General features: G+C 48.0%; 1 protein-coding gene across 1 annotated transcript in view; it reads right to left on the bottom strand.

Moving 5' to 3' along the window:
- Window positions 1–19: 19 nt before the first annotated feature.
- LOC103189436 (histone-lysine N-methyltransferase 2C-like) overlaps window positions 20–27,877 on the bottom strand; it is a gene marked incomplete at its 3' end in the record, with an annotated part of 147,116 nt that continues 119,258 nt past the window's right edge. The window contains exons 8-14 of the mRNA XM_007909832.2: window positions 14,422–14,584; window positions 13,178–13,349; window positions 10,484–10,598; window positions 6,032–6,207; window positions 4,590–4,759; window positions 2,183–2,302; window positions 20–534 (exon numbers count right to left, since the gene is read on the bottom strand). Of these exons, the coding sequence (XP_007908023.2) occupies window positions 20–534; window positions 2,183–2,302; window positions 4,590–4,759; window positions 6,032–6,207; window positions 10,484–10,598; window positions 13,178–13,349; window positions 14,422–14,584 (1,431 nt within the window). The remainder of the gene's footprint in view (window positions 535–2,182; window positions 2,303–4,589; window positions 4,760–6,031; window positions 6,208–10,483; window positions 10,599–13,177; window positions 13,350–14,421; window positions 14,585–27,877) is intronic.

The following is a 27,877-nucleotide window of genomic DNA, read 5'->3' as shown; positions in this document are numbered from 1 at the left end:
GAGGGTGAGGGGCTGAGAGCGTGCCATCGCTCTCCCCAGGCTCACTGTCGGCCTCGCCGAACACTTTACTGTTTCCAATTGGGGAAACGGCCTCCGGTGGTCTCTCACCCGGGGGGACTCTCTCGGGCTCAGGGGCAGTGTTGTCGGGGGATGCTTGGGAGATGTGATCGTCGCTCCTCGGGGATAACTTGTCCAATGACTGAGGAACCTCTGGACACTCGTTTGTCAGTGAAGCCTCTTGTATCTGTTCAGGATTCGGTGTTTTGGGAGCAGAAACTTCCATGGGTTCTGCCTGACTCCCACAGGCCCGTTGCTCTCCTTTTAACTGGATTGGTCCTTCGACAGGCTGCGTTGTCTGCTGCTCCTCGTTCTGTACGGGTTGTGATAGCGGCTCCCCAGCAGTCACCTCCATGGCCTGTTCAGCCTGTGCTCCCACCAACGCTGGGGCTTCTTCCAGCTGCCGAACCCCGACTTGGGAGACAGGCAGGTCCTCCTCAGCTCCCTCAGGCTTGGCTTCGGCGCTCTGGGTCAATGCTGGATGTGAAGACACATTATGCTGTCAATGCGTCAAAACACTTCCCATGTGACTGCTGTCCAGTGCAATGACTGGCAGCTAATTAGCACACAGCTGTGTCCTGTACTGTTGGCCCAGTGCTCCTTATACAGCCTCCTCTCCCACCTCCCCCATGGTCCAATCACACAGCCCCTCCCCCCCCCCCACACGCACAGTGTCCAATCACACAGCCCCTCCCCCCCACACGCACAGTGTCCAATCACACAGCCCCTCCCCCCCCACACGCACAGTGTCCAATCACACAGCCCCTCCCCCCCACACGCACAGTGTCCAATCACACAGCCCTCCCCCCCCCCACACGCACAGTGTCCAATCACACAGCCCCCCCCCCACACACGCACAGTGTCCAATCACACAGCCCCCCCCCCCCCCACACACACCACACAAGCCAATCCTCCACCACACTCGCACAGTGTCCAATCACACAGCCCCTCCCCCCCCCCCCCCCCCCCCCCCCCCCCACACACGCACAGTGTCCAATCACACAGCCCCTCCCCCCCCACACACGCACAGTGTCCAATCACACAGCCCCTCCCCCCCCCACACACACACAGTGTCCAATCACACAGCCCCTCCCCCCCCCCACACGCACAGTGTCCAATCACACAGCCCCTCCCCCCCCCACACACGCACAGTGTCCAATCACACAGCCCCTCCCCCCCACACACACAGTGTCCAATCACACAGCCCCTCCCCCCCCCCACACACGCACAGTGTCCAATCACACAGCCCCTCCCCCCCCCCACACACGCACAGTGTCCAATCACACAGCCCCTCCCCCCCCCCACACACACCACAGTGTCCAATCACACAGCCCCTCCCCCCCCCACACGCACAGTGTCCAATCACACAGCCCCTCCCCCCCCCACACGCACAGTGTCCAATCACACAGCCCCTCCCCCCCACACGCACAGTGTCCAATCACACAGCCCCTCCCCCCCCCCACACGCACAGTGTCCAATCACACAGCCCCTCCCCCCCACACGCACAGTGTCCAATCACACAGCCCCTCCCCCCCCACACGCACAGTGTCCAATCACACAGCCCCTCCCCCCCCCACACGCACAGTGTCCAATCACACAGCCCCTCCCCCCCCCACACGCACAGTGTCCAATCACACAGCCCCTCCCCCCCCCCACACGCACAGTGTCCAATCACACAGCCCCTCCCCCCCCCACACGCACAGTGTCCAATCACACAGCCCCTTCCCCCCCACACGCACAGTGTTCAATCACACAGCCCCTCCCCCCCCACACGCACAGTGTTCAATCACACAGCCCCCCCCCACACACGCACAGTGTCCAATCACACAGCCCCTCCCCCCCACACACACGCACAGTGTCCAATCACACAGCCCCTCCCCCCCCCCCACACGCAGTGTCCAATCACACAGCCCCTCCCCCCCCCCCACACGCAGTGTCCAATCACACAGCCCCTCCCCCACACACGCACAGTGTCCAATCACACAGCCCCCCCCCACACACACACAGTGTCCAGTCACACAGCCACACCAACCCCCCCCACCACACACACACGGACCAGTCACACAGCCTTCCCCCGGGTCCGGTCACAGAGCCTCACTTCCCCCAATGGAATGTAAATTCCTACCATTCTGATCAGCAGCCCCAATGCTCTGACGTGCCACGAGGCTAACATCATCGTCCGGCTGCTGAAAGCTCTCTCCCAGTGATGTCTGTTCCTCCATATTCCAATTGACTTCAGTGACACCTACGTTTTGAAATGTCAGGAATCCAAAAATAAGAGACATATCGTGCAATATTAATTACTTACAAAAAAATCATAATAGGTAGGGCAGTAGGAATGTGAAATTCTCTACCGCAAACCAGTATTGAGGCAGAGTCCCAAAAAATTTTAAAAGGGATTTTGCTAGATGCTTGAGGAAGAGCAATAATAATGGGCAACTTGAGAGATTAGTTGGTCTGCTCTTTAACAGGCGGCTGGGCTGGAACATTGTGACTGGGAAGGGTGGGTACGGTCAGAATGCTGGACTTGTTTAAGAAACAGCTGGTGCTGTGATGGGAGAATGTTAGGACTTTGGAAGGTTGAGATTGGATGGGTCGAAGAGCCTTCTTTGTCCGCACTTCTCGTCATCCAGGCAGCCCTATTAATGGCAAGTTATGTGGTTTTAGCTGGTTAGAATCCAGCAATATCCCAACATACACTCTGGGGTTCCCAAGCCTTGGCTCTTGCCAACCTGTGCCTAATACTTTCCGGAATTAGGTAAGCAGGATGTGTCCCTCCAGGGAGAGAGTGCAAATTCCATTCCAACAATCTATCTATGGGATCTCCATGTGCAGGTGGGATACATGGAATTCTTAGTTTAGTCTGGATACCTTTAAGCATGATGTTGAGTTTCTGTGTGTGTCAGACACTCAGTTGACCAAAAAATAACTACAATTCTGGTGGAAATCAGCCAAACTGAGGTCCAGGCTACAAAAACTACAACTTGCACTTATATAGCGTCCTCCACGCAGGGTAGTGGCTCAGAATGCTTAACAGTGGCGAAGCCTGACTCCGAGCCGGGGGGTGGGGGGGAGATGACTGTAAGCACGATCGAAAAGGTTTTCAGGTGGGACTTGAAAAAGGGGAGGGGGCAAGGCGGAGGGATTGACGAAGAGTGTTCTAGAGTTTGAGGGCGTAATGGCTGAATGCACGATCTCCGATGGTGCAGCGGAGGGTGCAAGGGACAAGCAGGAGGCCGGTGCCAGTTAAGCGGAAGCACCGGGTGGTGAATTGGGAAGTGAGGAGGTCAGAGAGGTAGGGAAGTGCCAAAGAGTGAAGGGATTTGAACACGAGTGTGATGATCTTGAAGTCGATCCATTCAGTGATGGGGCGGCCAGTGGAGCCTGGCCAGAACTGGTGAGATGGGGGTAATGAGTTTGGTCTGTATCAGTATATGGGCAGCAGAGTTCTGAATGAGCTGGATTTTTTGAAGAGAGGAGCTGGGGAGACCGGTGAGAAGTGCGTTTGAATAATCCAGGTGGGAGGTGACAAACAACAACAACAAGATTGCATTTATAGAGCGCCTTTCACGTCAGGAGGACGTCCCAAGGCGCTGGACAGTTGGATCGGGACCCGAGCAGGGGGGAAATGGTCAGGGTGAGGGGAGGGAAGGGAGGGAGCGAGGAGGGGGGAAATGGTCAGGGTGAGGGGAGGGAAGGAAGGGAGCGAGGAGGGGGGAAATGGTCAGGGTGAGGGGAGGGAAGGGAGGGAGCGAGGAGGGGGGAAATGGTCAGGGTGAGGGGAGGGAAGGGAGGGAGTGAGGAGGGGGGAAATGGTCAGGGTGAGGGGAGGGAAGGGAGGGAGCGAGGAGGGTCGAGAGGGGAGCTGAAGACACGGTTTAAGAAACACATGCACAAGGGTTTTGGCTCCATCTGGGGTAAGGTACGGTCAGAGGCGGGCAATGTGGCGGAGGTGGAGGAAGGGTGTCCTGGTCAGGGATCAGATGTGGGGAAGGAAGGACAGCTGGGGGTCGAACTGGTTGCCTAGATTGTGCACTGGTTCGGTGAGGCTGAGGGAGAGGCTGGGGAGGTTTAGGAGGTCAGATCCACAGGAGTGAAGACATTGGCACTAAATCTACGATTGGATTCATTGAATTTTACAGCTCAGAAAGGAAGTCATTTGATCCACTATCTTGCCCGTGCTGTGCTGGCTCTGAAAAAGCCTCTCTCCTGCCCATTTCCTCACACATTCAACTCATGGTTTGGTATAGTATTCCACTAATAACTGTGTGTGTACGTGTATATGTGTGTATGTATGTGTGTGTGTTAAAAAGAAAAACTAACCTCATCCGTCCTCCAGTTACCAACTGACTGACCAGTAGAAACTTGCTCCCCATTTATCCCCTCCCTCCATAATTTAGATCACTTCTCACACCTTCTCTGCTTTAGTCAAAATAGACCGACTTTCTCCAGGCTCTACCAGTAACCAAAACCTGGACTTTTTGAAAACGACATTGTAAAGCCCGGAAACCAGATGGTTTGTTAAGCCTCACCTTTGTCAGATTCCTGTACTGGGTGAGATTCCTGTGTCTCGCCAGTTTCACAGGGCTCAATACCGTCGTCCGCCATCTCGGCTTGTTTGCAGATGATGCACACATAGTCTTCCCTGAGAGCTGTTTCCATCACGCTGTCCACAGGTTTGTCGCACTCTTTGTGAATCCACCTGGAGGACAACCAGGGGAGACGGGTGTTATGGAGATGTAAATAATAATAATAATACTTACATTTGGTCCAGCGCTTTTCACATCCAGAAGACATATTAATAATAAAGCATTTGATATAGCATCTTATCATGTCTTTGAGACACTCTTCAAAGCACTTCACAGGACATACTGTAAAGTGTAGTGACTATATTTTGTGGGTACAGCAGTATCCCACACACAGTCGTGGATTGAGTAACCAAATTATTATTATTTTTTGAAGGGATTATTACCTCGGGAAAGCGATCCGCCAATCGACTAACATGTGGGTTCCTACTTACTGCTAGGTAAACGGAGGTATGTGGAATAAGGAAACTTGCCTAAGGTTTCGCCCTGCCTGGGAATCAAACCCAGGACATCCCGGTTCATAGGATATACTGTAAAATGCAGTGACTGTGTGTTGGTGGCAGCCAATTTGCACAAAGCAATGGCCCACAAACAGCTATGAAGTGAATGATCCATTTTATTTGGGGGATTGTTAGCTGGGATACAAGAAGTGCCATGCAACCTTTAACATCCACCTGAACTGTCAGACGAGACTTTGGTTCAACCAGCACACTCGACCAATGCATTGGAGCATCAGCTAAGACTAAAAGAGTTCCAAATCCAGACGTGAAGTGAATGACCAATTTTGACTGAGGACTGATGACCAAGAAACTGAAGAAACACTCTTCTCTTTACGAATAGTGCCATGGGAACGGGCAGACGAGACCTCAGTTTAGCATCTCATCTTAAGGGTGGCACCTCCAACTTGCAGTGCACACCCTATCACTGCCTTGGACTATATGAGTTCCAAGCTCTGATTTGGGACTTGAACCCACAACCTTCTATCTCAGAGGCAAAAGTGCTACTCATTGAGCCAGACTGGCACACAAAATGTACACAGCACTTGCCGACTTGAAAGGCACAACATAAATACAAATTGTTGCTGTTTAGCTCTGAACTTCTCTGCTTCAATCCCTCCTCCTCACCCGCTCTTTGCCCATCTTCAAATCGCACCTGAAGACCTTCCACTTCGACCATGCCTAAGGTCACCTCCCCTCTCTCTCCCCGGCTTGGCATCAGGCTCTACCAATCTTAAATGCTCCGAGAAGCTATATAATGTAAAGTGAATTGACTGTATATTTTGGGGCGAAACGTTGTTGTTGTGCTAAGACAAGGTGGAATCCCAGGACAAAGGATGGTTCGAATGTCGGAGCAGGAGGCGTCTAGGCACAGCGGTGGAGGCAGCTTACCGTTTGCACATCTGGCAGTGCAGCATGTCTTTCTGCGAGTCCTGATGATAGCTTTTGCCGCAGAGTGGGCAGATCAAGCTGTGGTCCAGCTGCTGATAGCACACGTCACACAACGAGCAGTTGTGGTGCCACTGATTGCTGGTTCCTGTGCCACAGTCAACACACACCCTGCAATTCTGAGGTTTACAGCATACACAAAAAAGTACACAGTTAATTTTACAGCACATTAAATGGAGTCAGATCAAGCAAACATGCACAAATTCCACCTAATCTTTGGCAGGGTGCACACCCTTAACTATCCAGTGCCTTGGGATGTCCTTCTGACATGAAAGGTGCTATATAGATGTAATTGTGTTGTTGTTTTTGCCTTCAAAACTCTGATAACCTGGCCCACCTGAATATAAACACAGGTTGTTGTTGCAAGGCCAATAATATTTTAGGGTAAAGACAAAAATAGCCTCACGGCTGAGACAAGGTAGAATTTGGGGTCTAAATGAATTTAGCACAGTTTAGATGTGAAAGGGCTTTGAGACGTTGACCTATGACACAAAAGGTGCTATATAAATGTACATTGTTGTTGTTGTCTGCCTTAACTTTCCCCCCTCCACTAAAGTCTACAACAACAACAACATGAAAAGATTGCATTTATAGAGCGCCTTTCACGTCGAGAGGACGTCCCAAGGTGCTGGACAGTTGGGTCGGGACCCGAGCAGGGGGGAATTGGTCAGGGTGAGGGGAGAGAAGGGAGGGAGCGAGGAGTGGGTAGAGAGTCGAGAGGGGAGGTGAAGGCACGGTTGAAGAGAAAGGTCTTGAGACCGGTCTTGAAGGAGGAAAGGGAGGAGGTGGCGAAGGCACTGGGGGATGGAGTACCAGAGCCTCGGGGCTGAGAGCCTGAAGGCCCGGCCACTGATGGTAGGGCGGTTGGGGCGGGGGATGTGGAGCAGACCGGAGCCGGAGGAATGGAGGGTACGGGCAGGTAGGTAGGGGGATAGTAGGTCGGAGAGGTAGGAGGGAACAAGGCCGTGAATGGCCTTGTAGGTGTAGGTGGAGCCCTGTAGCTCAGTGGTTAGAGCACTCACTTTGCAAGCGAGAGACCTGAGTTCAATTCCAGGCAGGTCAGGGCGAAACCTTGGGCAAGTTTCCTTACTCCACACAGAGCCTAATAATAATCCCTCCAAAACCAAAAACAATAATAAATTGGTCATTTTCAATTCTACGACTGTTTGTGGGACATTGCTGTGCGCAATTGGCTGCCGCGTTCGCCCACAAATATACAGTCAATTCACTTTACAGTGTATTCTGTGAAGCGCTTTGGGACGTCCTCCCGACGTGAAAAGCGCTATATCAAATGCAAGGATTATTATTATTATTATTATTAGGTGAGGATGAGGATCTATATGTGGGGGTTGTGTTGCGCGGAGAGGTTGTGTATGGGTGTGTGTGTGTGTGTGGGGGGGGGGTTTAAAAACACATCTTGCCTCCTTCACTAATTCTTATAAAGTTTTAAAGTTTTAAATATGGCAGGAACGTTATCTGTCAATCACCAGATCAAAACACATTACAACCACCCCCCACACAAATACACACACTGCCACACTCACCCAACAGCCCCCACCCACAGACACCCCAACCCCACACACACACACACCTCCCCCCCCACACACAAACAACCCCCCACCCACACACACCCACATTCACACAATGCCCCCAACACACACACACCCACACAACCCCCTCACACACACATAACAACCCCCCCCACACACACAACACCCCCCCACATACAACTTACCCCCACACTCAACTCCCCCACCACACACATACAACACCCCCCCACACACACAACCTACCCCACACACACCCCACCCCACAAACAACCTCTCCGCGCACACACAACCCCCACATATACATCCCCCCAACACACACAACCCACACACACACAATTCCCTCACCCACCCTCCCCCACACAAACCCCCTGAACACACACACCCCACACACTTCCCCCCCACAAACACACAAACCCTCCGCCCACACACACAATCCTCCCACATACGCATCCCCAATACACACAACCAACCTCACACATACACAACGCCCCCCCACACACAACCCCCCCCCCCACACACACACACAATCCCTCCACCCACATACACACACAACTACCCCACACACACACCCACACTCAACACCCCCCCAAACACACACACACAACCTCCTCACACACAAACCACCCCCACACACACACACCACCCACACACACAACCCCTCCACACACACAATCCCCCACAAACACAACCCCCCCATATACACACACAACCCCCTCCACACGCACAACCCCCTGCCACATACACACAACCCACCACACACACACAACCTGCCACACACATACACATACCCCCCCACCACACACACAACACCTCACACATACAATCCCCTCACACATACAATCTCCTCACACATAACCACCCCACATACACAACCCCCTCCCCACGTACACACAACTCTCCCGCACATACATAACCCCCCTCACACATACACATACATACACACACACAGGTGCACACACCACACACCAGGTATCCCATCCTTCAACATGATATTGTGTTCTGTTACTATGGCAGACTGTGTATGGCAATGAGAATGTGTGGGTGAAAGATTAAAGAGTCTGAATGCTTCAGGGGACAAGGCTCGGTGATGTGATGACGTGGTGATTGACAGCTGCTCCCATGTTTCACAGCACCTGTCAAGAAGCATTACTGAAGCAGAGTACCTGAAACACTGACCCGAGCCGAGGGAGCGGGGGAGGGAATAAACCTCTCCACACTCACAAGAGACACCAGGAGAAATCAAAGGACGGCCACTTAGACTCAAAACCTGAATTACTCTCAACAAAACACAGTCACTACACTCCCAACGGAGAATAGCCAATTTAGGGTTCTTTTCTTTACAGACACCATTAGGATCCAAAAGTTAATTAAACCAAACATTCTCAAAATATTCTCCCATCCTCACTCTTCAAACCTCACTCTTCAAACCAATGTCCCTTAAATGTCCTTCTATCTCCGGTTCTCCTTCTTGCATCCCTACCTCCAAAACTGCAGAGAAATTACTTGATCTCAGTATCATCATTTCATTCAATAATAGTTGTAATTATACTCCTTGCATTTGATACAGAGCTTATCACATCGTAAGCAGATCTCAAGGTGCTTCAGAGAATTTAAAATAAAATGCAGTGACTGTACATTTTTATGTGCACACAGGACCAAATTTGTGAACAAACAGCCATGAAGTAACCAATTTTTGGGACATGCTAAGTGCTGAGACTCTGCCCTGCATGGAGGACACTATAGAAGTGCATGTTGTTGTTGTTGTTGTTAGTGTATTTGGGGGATTGTTGGCCAGAACACCAGGAGAAATTCCCTTCTCGTTTTGAATAGTGCCATTGGATCTTTAACATCCAATTGAACAGGCACAGAGAGGCTCTCGGTTTAACGTCATCCAAAGATTCTTGTCTTTGACAATGCAGTGCTCTCCCACTCACCTCATTAAAGTGTCAGCCTGGACTATGTGAGCTCAAAGTCCCAACGTGAACCCACAACCTTCTTACTCAGAGCCAGAGTGCTACACTGACAACTTTAAGACTATCTACAATATTCACAAAACCATATGTTCCACCTAGTCTCAGCCCATGAAGATCATGCCGTCTTTAACATATAATGTTATGCAAAATTGTTAAATTTAAAACCTTAATTTAGTAGCCTGATTCTTTTTTTAGAGAAGGGGTGCAGGAAAAGGCTTACATATTTTTTCATACATACAGTAAGGAAACAAGTCACACGTCCCAGCCAGTCTGTGCCGGTGTTTATACTCCACACGAGTCTCCACTCATTCCTTCTCCCTTCCATCCCCTTCTGTTCCCTTCTCTCTCTCTCTTTCACACACATTCTCTATCTTTCTCTTGGACGCAATTCTAAATTAACACAAAGTATTTTTTTCAAACTCAAGATTCTTGCTGTTCTTGCAATACTTCTTTCTAAAGCTACAAAAGGGTTTTACAGGCTGACAGTCGGTGTAATTTGGGTCTCAGGGATTGTAGCAGGTTTTGTTCATCGACATCAACAACTTGCATTTATATAGCGCCCCTCACACAGGGTCCCAGAGCGGAGCACGATGCCGAGCGGAGCAGGGTGACCGTAGGCATGTTCGAAGAGGAGGGTCTTTAAGCGCGACCTGAAGCTGGACAAGGAGGGGGCAAGGCTATTCTATCTTGCAAGGGGTAAGATAGAGGAAGAATGTTCCAGAACTTTGGGGCACAGCGGCTGAAAGAGTGGCCACCGATGGTAGAATGGAGGGCACGAGGGACATGCAGGAAGCCAGAGCCAATTGAGCGGAGGCAATGGGTTGTGAGTTGGGGGTAAGCAGGTTGGAGAGGTTAGAGATGCCATCACTTACTTTACACCGCCAGCCATTGGTGGGGATGGACTCCATCACTGGTTGGAGACAAAACGTGTGATAGCCTTTGTCACAAGTGTCGCACACCAGCATTTGGCTATCGTCTCCCGGTTGTCTGAGAGGGTTAAGGGGGGGGGGGTGGGGAGAGAGAGGAAAAAAAAGACAATGTTAATCAATAATAATAATCCTTGCATTTGATACAATATACAATATACAGAATATACTGTAAAGTGGATTGACTGTTTATTTTGTGCGCAAAACATGGCAGCCAATTACACACAGCAGTCGTGGATTGAGTGATCAATTTGTTTTCGCAGGGGAAGCAACCTCCTCCTCTCTGAGCTGCTGACTCCCTACCAACCTGCCCGCTCCCTCCGTTCATCGGGCTCCGGCCTGCTCTATCTCTCCCGCCCGACCCGCCCTACCATTGGTGCCGGGCTTTTAGCCTCTCTGCCCCCACACTCTGGAACTCCATCCCACGGTCCCTTCGCCTCGCTTCATCCTTGCCTCCTTCAAGGCCGGTCTCAAGACCTTTCTCTTCGACCGTGCCTTTGGTCTCCCTCCCACCTCTCTGCCTTCCCTCAGCCCTATACCACCCCTCCCCCACGCTCGTGCCCCAACACCTGACTGTTCAGCGCTTTGGGACGTCCTCCCGACGTGAAAGGCGCTCTATAAATGTAATTTTTTTGTTGTTGTTGTTGAAGCGGGGTGGGGGTGGGGCAGGGATTATTGGAAAACAATCCACCAATCGACAAATAACTGAGTTCCTACGTGTTGCTAGGTAAACAGAGGCTTAACCTTGTAAATGTTAATACAAAAGGGTTTTCTTGCAAAACAGAACAGCAGCCGTCAGGACTATGCACCATGTTGCATGCAACGCTCCCTTGAAATGCCCTGACATCAGCAAGTGAGTCTTGGAATCGAGTCACTCCTGTCTCAGTCATCTGGTTCCTGAGCCAGGAGGGTCCAAAGTATAACAATAATTTTATATTTCTACAGCAACTTTCACAATGGGAGGATGTCCCAAGGTGCTTGACTATCCTGACTTGGTACCCGATGAGAATTGATAGGGGTGGGGAGGGAAAGGTACTTGAAGGTGTGGTCAAAGAGGTAGGTCTTGAGAGGAACTTTAACTGAGGCAAGTAGGGTGAGGGTGGGGGGGCACTGCTGATGACAGACTGGTCAGCCAGTATTGGTCACTCCACTTTAGGAAAGGCATCAAGGCAACAGAGGGGATGCAGAGAGGAAATTTACTTAGATGATACTGGAAATTTACTTAGATGATACTCATAGGCCTATGAGTGGAGACTGGAGGAACTGGAACTGTGATTTGATTGAGGTTTTTAAACTTATATATAATAATAATTCTTGCATCTCACATCATTGAGACGCCTCAAAGTGAATTGACTGTATATTTTGTGGGCAAAACGCAGCAGCCAATTGCGCACACCAACAGTCATGGAGTGAGTGACGGGATTTTATTTTAAGAGATTACTAACCCTGGAAAGCGATCAGCCAACCGATTAACAACTGGGTTCCTACTTACTGTTAGGTAAACAGAGATGTCTGGAGTAAGGAAACTTGCCTAGGTTTAGTCCTATCCAGGAATCGAACCTGGGTCCTCTCGCTTGCGAGGTGAGATTCTCCAACCAATAACAGGACTCCGCTTTGCAGTTGGTTAATACTTTCTCGAATTAACTAAGTAGGGATGAATGGAATTCTCAGTTTGCTCAGCTTAACCTTTATGGACCTGCCGTTGCCTTCAAATTCTACCTCTCCTATGTCTACACTTTGTCTCCACTAACAGCTTCATCTCCAGCTCCCGAACCGTCATGTGTGGAGTTCCTCAGGGCTCTGTCCTTGGTCCTCTCCTTTTCAACATCTACATGCTCTCCCCTTGGTGACATCATCCGTAGACATGGGGTCAACTTCCACACGTATGAGGATGACACCCAACTCTACCTCTCTGCCTCCACCCTCGACTCCAGGACCAATGCTACCCTCACAGACTGCCTGTCGTACATCAAATCCTGGACGAGAGCTAACTTCCTCCAGTTGAATATCCACAAAACCGAGGATATTGGTTCTCCTCTGCACCTCCATACCTCTGGCGCTGACAGCATCACTTTTCATGAATGCACTCTGCATCTCATGGAGCCTATATGGAACCTTGGCATACTGTTCGACCCTCAAACTGTCCTTCATATCCCACGTCCGTGCCATGACCCGCTCTGCCTTTCCCCATGTCCACAATATTGCCCAGCTCCACCACTGTCTCTTATCGCAGGCCGCCGAGACCCTCATCCACGCGATCATCACATCCAGGATCGACTACGCCAACTCCCTGCTTGTCGGCCTCCCCAACTCCTCCCTCCACAGGCTGCAGGTCATCAGAACTCTGCAGCCATGTCCTCTTCCACCACAGGCTCTGTGACCTTATCACCCCCATCCTCACCCGACTCCACTGGTTCCCCATCATTCAGTTCAAGATCCTGGTCCTCACTTTCAAAGCCTTCCACGACTTTGCTCCTCCCTACCTCTGTGACCTCCTAACCACCTACCACTCCCTCCGCTCAACGGGCTCTGGCAAACAATCGCTCAAGTGAGCAGAGTGAGCCCCAGAATATCCCAAATGGACTCCCACTGTAACTTCACCTTGACTGGATTGCTCACACTGTCGCCCCCCTGGCTTACCTGCATGTCTGGCAGATTTTGCACTCGGGGCATTGCCACCCGGCACGTTTCAGCGGCGTCACCACAATGTCGAGGCACCCTCCATGGTAGTGCTGCCCACAGCTGGTACAGAACAGTTGGTCCGAGAGCTCACCCGGGCTGTCGCAAACAGCGCAGTTTGCTTCCTCCATGGCTGGAGAGACCAAACGAGAGCAAACATTAGGACAACAATAACAACAAATTACATTTGTATAGCGCCTTTCAAGTTGGGAGGAAGTCCAAGGCGCTGGACAGTCAGGGAATTGGACCCGAGCAGGGGGTTGGGATCAGGGAGCGTGGGAGGGTGGCTGAATGTGCAGTCGAAGAGTAGGTTTTTGAGATGTGCCTTGAAGGAGGCAAGGGAGGGAGCAAGGCGAAGGGACTGTTGGATGGATTCCAAAGGGTGATGGCAGAGAAGCTGGTAGCCCGACCGCCGGAGGTGGGGCAAGCGGGCTGGCCGGGGAATGTGGAGCAGGCCAGAGCCTGCTGAGTGGAGGGAATGGACAGGCTGATATGAGGTTAACAGGTCACAGAGGTAGGAAGGAGCAAGGCCTTGGAGGGCATCTCAAGGTGCTGGACTTTATATGGAAAAACGCTTGACATAAATGCACCAAAATAATGTGTACAGCTCCCCTCAGCTCAGCCCAGCTCAACCCATCCCATCGCAGCCCAGGTCAACTCAGCCCATCCCATCTTAGCCCGAGTCAGCTCAGCCGAGCCCAGGTCAGCCAAGCCCAGCCCGAGTCAGCCCAGCCCAGCTCGGGTCAGCCCAGCCAGGGCCAGCCTAGCCGGGTCAGTCCAGCCCAGTAATGTAGTGCTACTCCAGTCTACTATATGAGTTCCAATTCCCGACATGGGTCTTGAACCCACAACCTTCTGATTCAGAGATGAGAGTGGGACCAACTGAGCCAAACTGACAAACAAACAACACAACACAAAGCACTTGACAATAGCCTTGGTCAAAAGAGGCAATCCCATCTCTATTGACAAATGTGCACATTTTGTCAAATACCTAACATGTTATGTCATCCTAACAAAATTGGCTTAAGCATCACGTTGTGTGTTTTAACCGTGGTCATGGCAATCGAGCAACAGGAGTAGAGGGTTATACTGGAGATTATAACAACTTGCATTTATATAGCACTCCTCATGCAGGGTAGAGTCCCAGAGTGCTACATATCAGATCATTTATGATTGAGTAGATTAGAAGGAAACCGCTAACTCACATCTTTCAGGAGCTTGGTCGATGTGTTCCGGGCAGAGGAGACACAGGGCCCTGATGTCTTGGAATGTCCCAGCCCCGGCAGCACAGGGGTAGTGATACCGCTGGCTGCACTGGGCGTCCGAGCAGCTGATGGTGGCTCCCAGTCGCTTGCAGTACGCACATTGCTGCAGTGAAAGAACAACAGGGATTAGGAGCTTTCATTCAGAAATAATACACAATTTTACACAGATACATAGTGATACAGCATGGAAACAGGCCATTCAGCCCATCTGATCCGTGCAATGTTTATGCTCCCTACAAGCTTACATCCCTCGCCAGAAACCCTGTTTGCCTTCTGTTCCATTCTCCCTCATGTATCCTTCAGGTTTTCTCTGAAATACATTGATTCTGTTTACTTCAACCACAGTGTCTGGCATTGAGTTCCACATTATCACCATTCTCTGCGTGAAGAAGTTCCTTCTAAACTCCCTATTCGATCTCCCTATTCGATCCATACTAAACTTTTTACCCACGTCACACCAGTTCCAGCCAGGCTCTGCTGGCTCCCTATCACCAAACAAATCGATTTCAAGATCCTCTCACTCATTTTCAAATCACTTCAAGCCCTGGCACCTCCCTACCTCTGTGACCTGCTTACCCCCCCAACCCACTGCCTCCACTCAACTGGCTCCCGCCTTCTGCATGTCCCTAGTGCCCTCCATTCCATCATTAGTGGCCGCGCTTTCAGCCACTACTCCCCGAAACTCTGGAACACTCTTCATCTAAACCTCCGGCTTGCCCCTCCCTCCCTTCCTTCCTTCCTTCCTTCCTGTCTGTCATGCTTGAAGACCTTCCTATTTGACTGTGCCTACGGTCACCCGCCCTTCCCTGGCATCGTGCTCCGCCACTGTCAAGCTCTCTGGGATGCTACCCTGTGTGATGGGCGCTATATAAATGCAAGTTTTTGTTGTTGTTGTTACTGGCTACAGCGCGTCCACATTTTATTTTTTATTAAGAAACTCGCTTCTCTTTTCAAGCATTGCCACAGGATCTTATACAGCTTATACGCTTATACAGCCCTCTGGCCTCATTATTGATTTCAACAATTTCAGACATGACAACTCACCTCCACTCCCCCTCTTCTGTGACCATTACCACATCACCTTAGTCCCAGTCGCACCTTTTCTCCCTCTGGTCTACCTGTTTTGCTGCAATCTTTCCCCCTCTTTATTCTGCAGTATAACACTTCTAGTCCCCTGCTTTGTTGCAACCCCCACGCCCCTTTGTTTTACATCATTAACACCTCTTTAACCCACCATCCCCTGCCCTCTACCCCATTTTCTCCTTTGTCTTCCTTCCCCCCTCTCTGTTAGCCCTTAAAAGCCTCTCCTTCCCAACATGCCCCAGTTCTGATGAAGGGTCATGGATCCGAAACGTTGACTTTCTCCATAGATGCTGAGTGTTCCCAACAACTTCTGTTTTTGTTTCAGATTTCCAGCATCTGCAGTATTTTGCATACTGTAAAATGAATTGACTGTATATTTTGTGGACGAAACACGGTAGCCTTGCTATATTCTATTTGATTATCCTCAGCCCATCCCATCCAACTAATCCAGGCTGACACATTACTTGTGTTTGAATTGTTTTGAATTGTACACAGCAGTGTCCCACAAACAGTCTTGGATTGAGTGACCAAATTATTATAAGAACATAAGAACATAAGAATTAGGAGCAGGAGTAGGCCATTCGGCCCCTCGAGCCTGCCCCGCCATTTGATAAGATCATGGCTGATCTTCAGACCTAACTCTAATTACCTGCCCTATCCCCATATCCCCTAATCCCTCTGTTTTTTNAAAAATCTTTCAGTCTCAGCCTTGAAGATGTTCAAGGATTGAACATCTACAGCTTTTTGGGGTAGTGAATGCCATAAATTCACTATCCTCTGAGTGAAGAAATGTTTCCTCAACTCTGTTCTAAAAGGCTGACCCTTAATTTTAAGACTGTGACCCCTGATTCTCCTACCAGGGGAAACAGTTCCTCAGTGTCTACTTTATCCAGCCCTTTAAGAATCTTATATGTTTCAATAAGATAAGGGTTCAATTAGGGTTCCTTCTTACTGCAGAAGAAAAAGGGAATTTTCTACAATTCTTAAAATTTAAGATAAAATGGCTTTATTGGCTTAGGTAATGTGGAATTTCAGAGCAGCTGGGTCTTTCAAAGTTGTGAAAGGTTTCTGGAGGATAGATATTGAAAGGATTTTCCTCGCTGGTTGTTGAATCAGTAGCAAGGGCACAAGTAATGTGTCAGCCTGGATCAGTTGGATGGGATGAGGATAATCAAATAGAATATAGGAAGTACAGAGGAGAAGTGAAAAGGGAAATAAGAGGGGCAAAAAGATTGTATGAGAAAAGATTAGCAGGAAACAGAAAAGGGAACCCTAAGATATTTTACAAGCATATCAAGAGTACATGTTAAGAGTTAGTCAAAGGTAGGGTGGGTCCAAATAGGGACCCTAGTGGAAATCTTCTTGTTGAGGCAGAGGGCATGGCTGATGTACTAAATAAGTACTTTGCAACTGTCTTCACAAAAGAAGACAATGCCACAATATCACAGGTGCGTGAACAGAAATTGGATATGATAAAAATCAACAGAAAGGAGGTACTAGGTTAGGCTGTTGGTGCTCAACATAGATAAGTCATCTAGTCAGGACGGGATGCATCCTAGGTTACTGAGGGAAGCAAGGGTGGAAATAGCGGAGGCCTCTGGCCACAATCTTTCAATCCTCTTTGGACACTGGAGTGATGCCAGAGGACTGGAAGGTTGCAAATGTTACTCCCCTGTACAAAAAGGGGCAGAAGGATAAACCTGAGAACTACAGGTCAATCAGCCTAACATCAGTAGTAGGGAAGCTTCTGGAGACTATAATCCGGGACAATATAACTTCTCACTTAGAAAAATATGGTTTAATAAAGGACAGTCAACACGGATTTATTAAAGGCAGATCGTGTCTGACAAACCTAATAGAATTTTTTGATGAAATGACTTGAGAGAGTAGATGAAGGTAGAGCAGTGGACGTAGTTTATCTAGATTTTCAAAAGGCATTTGACAAAGTGCCACATAAGAGACTTATAAACAAAAAATAGAAGCCCATGGTATTAAAGGGACTGTGGCAACGTGGATCCAGAACTGGCTAGGAGACAGAAAGCAGAGAGTGGTGGTAAACGGTTGCTTTTCTGACTGGAGAGAGGTGTGTAGTGGTGTCCCTCAGGGGCCGGTATTGGGACCACTGCTCTTTCTGATCTATATTAATGATCTGGATCAGGATATAGGGAGCACAATTTCCAAATTTGCAGACGAATCTAAGCTAGGAAAAGTAGTTAATGGTGAGGAGGATAGCACCAGACTGCAAGATGAGTTAGACAGATTGGTAAAATGGGCAGAAACGTGGCAGATGAGGTTTAATGTGGAGAAATGCGAAGTGATGCATTTTGGTAAAACGAATGAGGAGAGGCAATATAAGCTGATGGTACAATCTTAAAGGGGGCAAATGAACAAAGAGACCTGGGGGTCCACATAAGCAAATCTCTGAAGGTGGTAGGACAGGTAGATAAAGCTGTTAAAAAAGCATACGGGATACTAGGTTTTATAAACAGGGGCAGAGAATTCAAAAGTCAGGAGGTTATGTAATATTTATAAAATGCTGGTTAGGCCTCAGTTGGAGTACTGCGTTCAGTTCTGGGCACCGCACTTTAGGAATGATGCGAGGGCATTGGAGAGGGTGCAAAGGAGGTTTACCAGGATGGTACCAGGAATGAGGGACCTTAGTTATGAGGAAAGGTTAGTGAAACTAGGATTATTCTCCCTAGAGCAGAGAAGATTAAGAGGGGATTCAATAGAGGTATTCAAGATCGTGAAAGGATTTGATAGGTTGAACCGGAAAAAACTGTTTCCACTGGCATGTGGGTCAGTAACCCGAGGACATTGATTTAAGATAGTTGTTAAAAGAAACAGAGGGGAAGGTAGGAAAAAAAATTTCACCCAGCGAGTTGTTTGGATCTGGAATGCATTACCTGAAAGGGTAGTGGAAGCCGGTTCAATAACAACTTTTAAGAGAGTAGATGGGTATTTGGGGAGGACAGGTTTGCAGGGCTATGGAAAGAAAGTGGGCCAGTGGGATTGAGTTGGATTGCTCTTTTCGGAGCCAGCGCAGACACGATGGGCCGAATGGCTTCTTTCTGTGCTGTATGATTCTATGAGTTGGTAGCATTCTCACCTCTGAGTCAAAAAGTTGTGGTTCAAGCTCCATATTGGGGCTTTGGTCTTGCATAGTCTATGCTGACACTCCAGTGCGGTGCTGGGGGAGCCATTGTTGGAGATGCCCATTTTTGCGGATAAGACGTTAAACCAAGGTCGTATCTATCTGTTCAAGTGAATGATAAAGATCCCAGGGCAGTTTTCGAAAAAGGATTTGTGACCTAACTTCCTGGTGTCCTGGCCAACAATCCTCCTAAGAAAATTGGCCGTTCACTTCTTGGCTGTTTGTGGGATACTGCTGTGTGCAAATTGGCTGCTGGTTCGCCTACACAATCACTACACTTCACAGTAAAATCTTGTGAGGCACTTTGAGACATCTCGTCAATGTGATAAGGCACTATGCCAAATGCAAGGACTATTATTATTATTATTATTATTTATTGTTAAGTACTGGGTTGGGCACAGGGAGAGTTAAGGTGAAGGTTGAGATGTGCAAGAGGGTTTTTGGAACATGAAACTCTTTGCCACAAGTGGCTGGCTATTGAGGATGAGACTGTAATAACATTTGAAAAGGCAGCAGGATAAGTGTTTGAGGGATTTTACTTTGCCCATTCTCTCCAAACATTTGAACAGCAATACTGTTGTGCCAGGTCACAGAGAGCAGCACAACATTTGAAAACAGAACTGTGGAATAAGCCTTCCACCACCACACCCCCCCCCCCCCCCCACTCCCTCCGCCTGCCTCCCTCGTCTCCCACACAGCTTTTGAATCCACACACAATGCATTCTTCTCAGTGAGCTGGATTGAGCCAGTTTCATCGCAAAGCCATGGGAGCAAGGGTTGGGTTAAGGCTCTTCAGCCACAGTGCTGCGGGGTGGGGGGGCAGGAGAAACGGATCAACAACATATTACTTTGTATAGCGCCTTTCACTTCAGGAGGACATCCCAAGGCATGAAAGGGAGGACGTGTATTGTTAGTGGGCGTTGCATTGTCAGCGGCACCTTCTTTCGGATGAGATGTTGAAATTGATGTCTCATCTGTGCCTGTTCAGGTGGACATTAAAGATCCCAGGGTGTTAAAAGCAGGACAGTTTCTCCTGATGACTTGGCCAACAACCCTCTGGATAAAATCAGTCATTCACTTCATGGCTGTTTGTGGGATATTGCTGTGTGTAAATTGGCTCCCATACTCATCAACTATAAACAATCACTACATTTGGCCATAAATCCTGGGAAGCGGTTTGAAAGGTCCTCTGGACTACATCAAACTCAATTATGAACACACAAACGTCTTTTGTTACATCATCAATCCAGTGTCCTGGTCACTCAGTCCAACTGTTGATTGCTCTCTGTGTAAAGAAATACTTCCTGGTTCCCTTCCTGAACTTGGTTCTTCACAATCCTGAACTTGTGCTCTCTTCTCTTGCTGCCTTGGCATCTCTGAAAGTATTGTTCTGGATTCATTTTCTCAGTTGAATTTACATCTCATTTTATATAACTCTATAGGACCCCCTCGGAGACATACTGCCTTTCGGGCCCAGGCAACCTCCTTACGTTGTGAAGCCAAAAACTTTACGTACAGCCTACTAGTGCACTATCATAATAATCCTTACATTTGATACAGAGCTTTGCAGGATTTACTGTAAAGTGGAATGACTATATATTCTGTAACTAAACGCAGCAGCCAAATAGCCATGAGATGAATAACCAATTTTATCTGGTGTATTGTTGGCCAAGACAACAGGTAAAATCTCCCTTCTCCTATCTATACAATATAAAGCAAAGTTACATTTATATATAGTGTCTTTCCTATTAGAAGGATATCCCAAGGCACTGAACAACAACAAATTATATTTGTATTTGCACCCGAGTCAAGGTTCCCAATGTTCCCAATTAGTACCCGTCCAGGTGCGGGCCGGGGGTAACTCTAATAGTGCTGTACGATCCTTAACATCAACGCAAACAGGCAGACAGCACTATGACCCTCCATTGCTGTACTGGGTGAGTACTGCATTATTGGAAGTGCCATCCTTCAGATGAGACATTAAACTAAGATCTACGACTGAAGCCACCAGATTAATTGCTAAACACAAGTCACCTTTTCCACTATATGCTTGTTCCATTTGGTTTTGGTTTACAGTGGGAATGGGAGCAGAGGAGCGATGACTTAGAACACAATAATTTTCATTAACACAGGAGACCTGAAAAGCTTTGCAATTCAGGTGACGGTTTTTAACGCTCTGCAGTGAGCACCACATCAAGCACAGATTTTTACAAAGCATTAGAGAAAGAGTGAAAGGGAGGGAGAAAAAGAGCGAGAGTGAGAAAATAAGAGAAATAAAGGGGAGATAGAGAGAAAGAATGAGGGGAAGGGTCGAAAGAAAGAAAAGAGAGAGAAAACGAGAGTGAGAGAGAGAAACACAAAAAGAGAAAAAAGTGAAAGATAAGAGTAATGAAAAGAGAATAAAGTGGAAAGGAGTAAAAAGAAACAAGAAAAAAAGAGAGAAAGGGATAGAGAGATAGTAAGGGAGAGAAACAGGAAGAAAAGGAAGGATGAAGGAAGTGAGATAGAAAGAGAGAAATAATAATAATCCATGCATTTGATATAGTGCCTTATCACTTCGTTGAGGTGTTTCAAATACTTCACAGAATATACTATAACTTGAATTGACTCGTGTATTTTGTGGGCGAAACAAAAGAAAGAGAAAGAGAGAGAATGAGAGAGAAAGAAAAAAAGAAAACGAGAAAATAAACCGAATGAAAATTCCAGAAACTGCGCTAAACTCAGCACGTTTGCAACCCAGAGACAGATCCCACTGGTTTTCCCCGTTTGCTTCCCAACAAACATGGGAAGGTGCCAAGTGGGTGTTTTGGGAATTTGGAAACATTTCAAACCATAATTTATAAACCAACGGGGACAGACAAACGTTTATGAGCTGATAAATCTGGGGTTTACTTTACAAACGCAGCACATAACCCAGCCCGTCAATGAGCGAGTACTGAGGTGTAGACACATCGTTAATGGAGAATAAAGTTGAGGGATATGGGGAAGAGACCAGGATATGGGACTAGGTGTAGGATCTGGATTCGGTACTCAATTAGAGTATAAACACCAATTGGATTGGAAGGGGTGAATGGCCTGTTTCTGAGCTGTACAAAAAAGATAGAAAAAAGGAGGTGAAATGGGCCACACTCAGAGCCTCCTATTGCCAGTCACAGAGTGTCAGCCTAGACTATGAATTCAACAGTACAACAAGAGAATAGAGCCAACACTTGAAGGAGTGTAAATTCAAAACTAATCTGCAGAAACATTATTTCAGGAAGCGAGTGATAAATCTATGGAACAGGCTTCCTAGGGAGACGGTGGAGGCAGATACTGTTGATTCATTCAAATGCAAATTAGGTAGATTTCTTTTAGAAAATAATATTTTTGGATAGAGTATATGAGTAATTTGAGACATGACATATGGCAAGTGTAGTATGCTTGGGAGCAATGGGCAACTTTGGATTAGTGGTTCCCAAAACTTTCTACCACTGGTGGGTTTTCCTCACCTTCTGCCTGATTCTGTTGTAGACTAATTGATAAGAGATTGATCGACATGACTGGTCAACATCCCCATTCTGACTGTAACATGCGACGGCCAAGATGGTAGAAGGCAAATTAGATGGACCTTGGTCTTTTTTCATCCAGCAATTCCTATGTTCCTATGTTCAAAACTCTGATGTGAACCCACAATCTTCTGACTTGGAGGCAAGAATGCTACAAACTGAGCCAGGCTAACACCACACAAACCAGGATAAGAGGGGAAAAAGAATACCGGGGGCGGGGGGGGTGGCGTTTGCACAAGTGACCAGAGGCCAAAATTTCTCTTGGTCTTAGCCACAAGTCCTTGTGTCCTGACTTGGAAGACAGTTTTACTAATGCCCCCTCCCCTTTTTTAAATAATAATAATAATCCTTGCATTTATCAGGTCTTTGAAAGATCTCAAAGCACCTCACAGAATATAATGTAAAATGAATCGACTGTACATTTTGTTGGCAAATCTTGGCAGCCAATTACGCACAGCAGTGTCCCATAAACAGTCATGGATTGACTGATCAAGTTATTATTATTTTAAAAAAAGAACTCGGTCTCCAATTAGCCTCATACATACTTTTATTACATTGAGGTTCGACTATGCAAACTCACTGCTTGTTGGCCTCCCCAACTCCTCCCTCCACAGGCTACAGATCATCCAGAACTCTGCAGCCCGTGTCCTCTCCTGCACTAGGCTCCCAACCCTATCAACCCCATCCTTGCCCAATTCCACTGACTTCCCATCACACAGAGGATACAGTTCAAGATCCTGGTCCTCACCTTCAAAGCCCTTCACGGTCTTGCTCCCCCCACCTCTCCGACCTCCTAACCCCCAACATCCTGTTCGCTCCCTCCGCTCAGTGGGCTGTGGCCTGCTTCACATCCCCCGCCTTGCTCGCCCCATTATCGGTGGACTGGCCTTCCGCCACTCTGCATCCACCCTCTGGAACTCCATCCTGCAGTCTCGCCCCTCCCTCGCCACTTTCAAGATCCACCTCAAGACCCTCCTCTTCGACCGTGCTTTCGATCTCCCTGCTTCCTCCCCTGCCCTCCACCCTTCCCCTCCCAATCCCCAGCTCCGGTCCACAACTCTTGTCTGTCCAGCGCCTTGGGATGTCCTCCCGACACGAAAGGCGCTATACAAATGTAATCTTGTTGTTTTGTTGTTTCAGACCCACGAGGAGCGAGAGAGGTGGAGGCTTGGCTACACTAGACATCATAGGATCTGCTGGACTCACGTGAGGTCTCACCTTTGCCCCACTGGCGTTGTTATTCAGCACTTACCCTGGCACCAGCTTTCCTCACTGTGCCAAGCGCGAGGGCTTTCAGATACAGCACAGGAAAGCACAGAGCTGACAAACAGCCGGGCTGAGGTTCAGGTTACTGATTGTGAAACAATTGTAGACAAAGCAGATCTTTAGATAGCACTTGGCAGGAAGAGCAAAGGCAAAGCCAGGGAGGAGGGAGAGATAACCACATTAACTGGGGCTTCTACAACAACTGGTACCTGTACAGCATTTGTTTTCTGCAAAGGAATATGACTATTTTCAACTGCTACATTCCCTCCTTTGAATCCCTCAACCTCGCTTTCCCTCTACCAAGACATTCCTGAGAAACAAAACACCTCCTTGACCTTCGCCCACTTTCTCCCTCCCCCTTACAACCCTCCCTCCCATTATTATTGTAACATGCGACTACCAGGATGATAGAAGGCGAACCTTTTTTGTTAGCAATTCCTATGTTCCTATGCTCAAAGCTCCAATGTGAGCCCACAATTGTCTTGACTCAGAGGCAAGAATACTACCAACTCAGCCAGATTGACATCACACAAGCCAGGCAAAACTGGGAGAAAGCACTCCACATTAGTCCGTTTACCTCCAGCACCTGAGTCACAAGGCAGACTGAAGTGAACCACACCTCTTGATCTGTGACCCGTCTGACTTCACCCACGGACAGTGATTTATAATGTTGTCTTATGTGAAAGGTGCTACATAAGCCACAAAGACCCATAAACTCAAATGTTACATAGAATGATACAGCATGGAAACAGATCAATTGGTATCAACTAGTCCGTTCGGTGTTTATACTGCACACGAGCACCACATCCCTTCGCCACCCCCAATAAACAAAACGTTAAGGTAAGACACGTCCTCAACTGTATGAGCCAAAGTGCCAGATTGACAAGAACCTTGTCGGACACCAGTGGCTAGGGCTGGTGTGCCGATCGCTCCCGGCATGTTTGCACACATCAGAATGACCAGCCGAGTAAGTCTCCCCTATCCTGTATCAAATCCAGGAGCTTAGAGAGACAGTCAGCATTAAACATCGGGACTCTTTGAATAAAAAAATCAGGTTGTCAGTTTTCTGGAACAGTGCTCCATTTATCTACTGCAGGTGGATACTGTGCTTTGGCTGATGTCTCTCTCCCCACCGCCACCCATCCCTGAAACACCACCGGTAGCCAAAAAAAACAATTGTTCCAATCCATTTCAGTGAATCACTGAGGCTGCCTCTGAGTCGAGGGTAATTAGCCAGGAAGGCTCAGCCATTAGCACCCCAGTGAGGTGCAGTCATTCCAGCCACTGCTACACTCCTTCCACAGTGTCTGAGAATTAATAGAGTTCAATAAGGTCCTGACTTTCCTTCTCCATTGATGCATCTTCTCATCATCCATTCCTGCAACAGCTGGTATGTTACCAGAGAGTGAGTATGTGTGTACACAAGTGTAGCTGCATGTGTGGGTGTTTGAGCTCATATTTGCAGAGGGAGGTCGCCATTGCCATATACAAAGAGATTGAATTTGATTCAGGGCTTAAAGCCTAAAAGCGAGGAAGGCGAGACAGAGGGAGAGAGTCCCAGAGATTAGAAGCATAGGAACTAAAGGTTTGGCCACTGATGGTGGCCTGTAGGGGGGAATGAGGGGGCAGTAAGCCCGAGTTAGCTGAGTGGAGGGGGTGGGAGGGAGAGGAGGTTAGGAGGAAATGGGAAAGGTAAGGGAGCGGACAGATTTGTAGATCAGGGTGAGGACAGACCTCCCGACATGAAAAGCGGTCTATAAATGTAATTTTGTTGTTGTTGTTGTTGAAATCAAACTGTTGAGAGATGGGGAGCCAACCTATGGAATCCAGGGAGGAATGGGGTGAGGAATATGCAGAGTTTGGTGCGGGTGAGGACGCAGGCAGTGGAGATTTGGAGGCATTGAGGCTTGTAAATGGTGGAGCCGGGGAGACCAGCGAGGAGTGTGTTGGAAAAGCCTAAGCAGGTTGTGATAAAAGGGTGAACAAACAAGTGCTTCAGCGGCGTTGGGTGTGAGGCAGGGGGCGATGCAGCTGAGGTGAAGGAAAGCAGCCTGGGTGAGGGATCAGATGTGAGGGGAAAAGGAGAGCAGAGGATCGAGCTGGATGTTAAGGTTAGGCACTGGTTTGTAGTATTTGAGAAAGTGTACCAGCATGCACTCAAGACAAGGCTCAGAGTCCTTCTGTGCAATTTCTGACAGTGAGACTTGGCAGCAGGTGCCAGTAGCCGTTTGCACAATCCTAAACACAATACTTACGTTGATTGGATCTGTTACTTAATAATTAGCTCAAGGCAGAGGCATGCTCACAACTATCTATCTGTCTACAAAACGCCTTCTATCTGGCACTAAAGTTGCCATAAAAATGAGCTCAAAAGCAACCCAGCATCAACATGCGTTTTATATAAGGTAAATACAGGGGGACATATCACTCTAAGAAATAAAGAGAAAGTGATTTTAAACAGAAAGACTTTGTTCCTTCCCACCCTCCCACACCGCCTCAGTCACCTCTCCTTACTTTGTTCACTTTTCTCATTTGTTTAAGTCCAGGATGATTGGCCTATCTGCCACTCAAGAGTATTAATACCACTGTGTGGAGGGAAGATACTCAAGACAGTGATGCCTGTGCGAATGCAAGGTCCTTTCTTTATTAATACCCGCATTTGTAATCACCAACAAAATACACAAACACCAGACTTCACATGAATCCTGGGAAGTACTTTACATGTCCACTCAATGTGAAATGCTCCATCTCAAATCAAGTATTAGTATTATTATTATTAATGATGTGGTGTGTGCTAGCACGCTCATCTCTCGAGTTCTGAAGTTTGTGGTCTCAAGCCCCACATCAGGACTTTGTGAGCTCACAGTCTAGGCTGAAACTGCAATGTAATGCCTGTTGGGGGGGTTCGTTGCATTGTCGAAGGTGCCGCTCTTTGGAAGAAACATTAAAACGAGTTCCTGTATGTTTATTCTGGAGGACGTTAGAGATCCCGTTAAAAAGGAGAGTTTCTCTGGGTTTTCCCACGAATAATCACCTGTCTAAATTTAGTTGTCCAATGCGTGAGAAGCTGTTGTGCTCAAATTGGCTTCTGTGTTCATCAACAAAAAGCACAGTAGCTACACTTTACAATGCGTCCTGTGAATGGCTTTGAGACATCATCCTGACATGAAAGGTGCTACATCAAATGCAAGGATTATTTTAGGTTGCTGAAAAAAAATGTCGACCGTCTGATTTCAGATTTTTTTCCCCAATCCATTTTGTGACATTTCCAATTCTGGCTTTGGAGGAATAGGGGAAGGAGAAGTAGAGAGAGAAAAAGGGATCATTTGAGGATAGCCAAATGGGTGACAGTGGTGGGGGGAAAAGAGCTGGAGGCAGTAGAGAAACTGCTCAATAGAGGATCAAGTCGAACAAAATACTTCCTCCTACACTGTAATCTCTATTCTTCCTTGTTTTGTTTATTCAAACGTGGGCGGATGCATTGCCACCCACGTGACCAATCCTTAACAGGTGGTCTGCTGCGATGCTTTGCAAATGCATGTTTGAAACACACCAGACAAATCTCCAACTCCTACCACCTCCCTCCCAGCCTCCGAGCAATGCACAAGAGCTCGCTCTAATGCTCTACTCATAGCTCCGAAAACCACATCATCTCTTCTCTGACTGCCCTGCCCTCCACCGATGGTGAACACAGATGCCCTGGCACCAGACAGTTAACATCTAATCAGAGGTGCTTGTCAGTCCATAGATTTGCTTGTTGCAGCCCACCACAATGGGCAAAGCAAAGGGTGCCCAGTAGAGGGAGTGAGAAAAAGAAACCGAGGAAAGACCTTCCTCTTCGACCTGCCTATGGACACATCCCCACTCCCCCCGATTTGGTATCATGCTCCGCCACTTTCAAGTGCTCTCGGAAACTCTGCATGAGGGGCACTATATAAATGCAAGTTTTTGTTGTAGAGTACTGTAGCTCAGTGGTTAGGGCACTCGCCTCACAAACACTCAAATCTAACCTGGATTTGATTCCCGGCAGGGTGAAACGTTGGGCAAGTTTCCTTACTCCACACGCCTATATTTACCTAGCAGTAAATAGGTACTCAGTTTGTAGTCGATTGTCGGATTATTTTCCCGGGGTAATAATTCCTTCAAATTTTTTTTATAACTGGTCAGTTTGTGATAATCCACGACTGTTTGTGGGACACTGCTGTGCACAGTTGGCTGCTGCGTTTCGCCCTCAAATTATACAGTCAATTCACTTTACAGCATATTCTGCGAAGCGCTTTGAGACATCTCAAAGACATGATAAAATGCAAGGATTATTATTAGAGAAAAGTAAATAAGAGTGATAAAC

The sequence above is a fragment of the Callorhinchus milii genome, unplaced genomic scaffold (genome assembly GCF_018977255.1).
Source record: "Callorhinchus milii isolate IMCB2004 unplaced genomic scaffold, IMCB_Cmil_1.0 Scaffold2, whole genome shotgun sequence".
Classification (NCBI taxonomy): domain Eukaryota; kingdom Metazoa; phylum Chordata; class Chondrichthyes; order Chimaeriformes; family Callorhinchidae; genus Callorhinchus; species Callorhinchus milii.
This window is presented reverse-complemented; position numbering and strand designations above follow the sequence as displayed.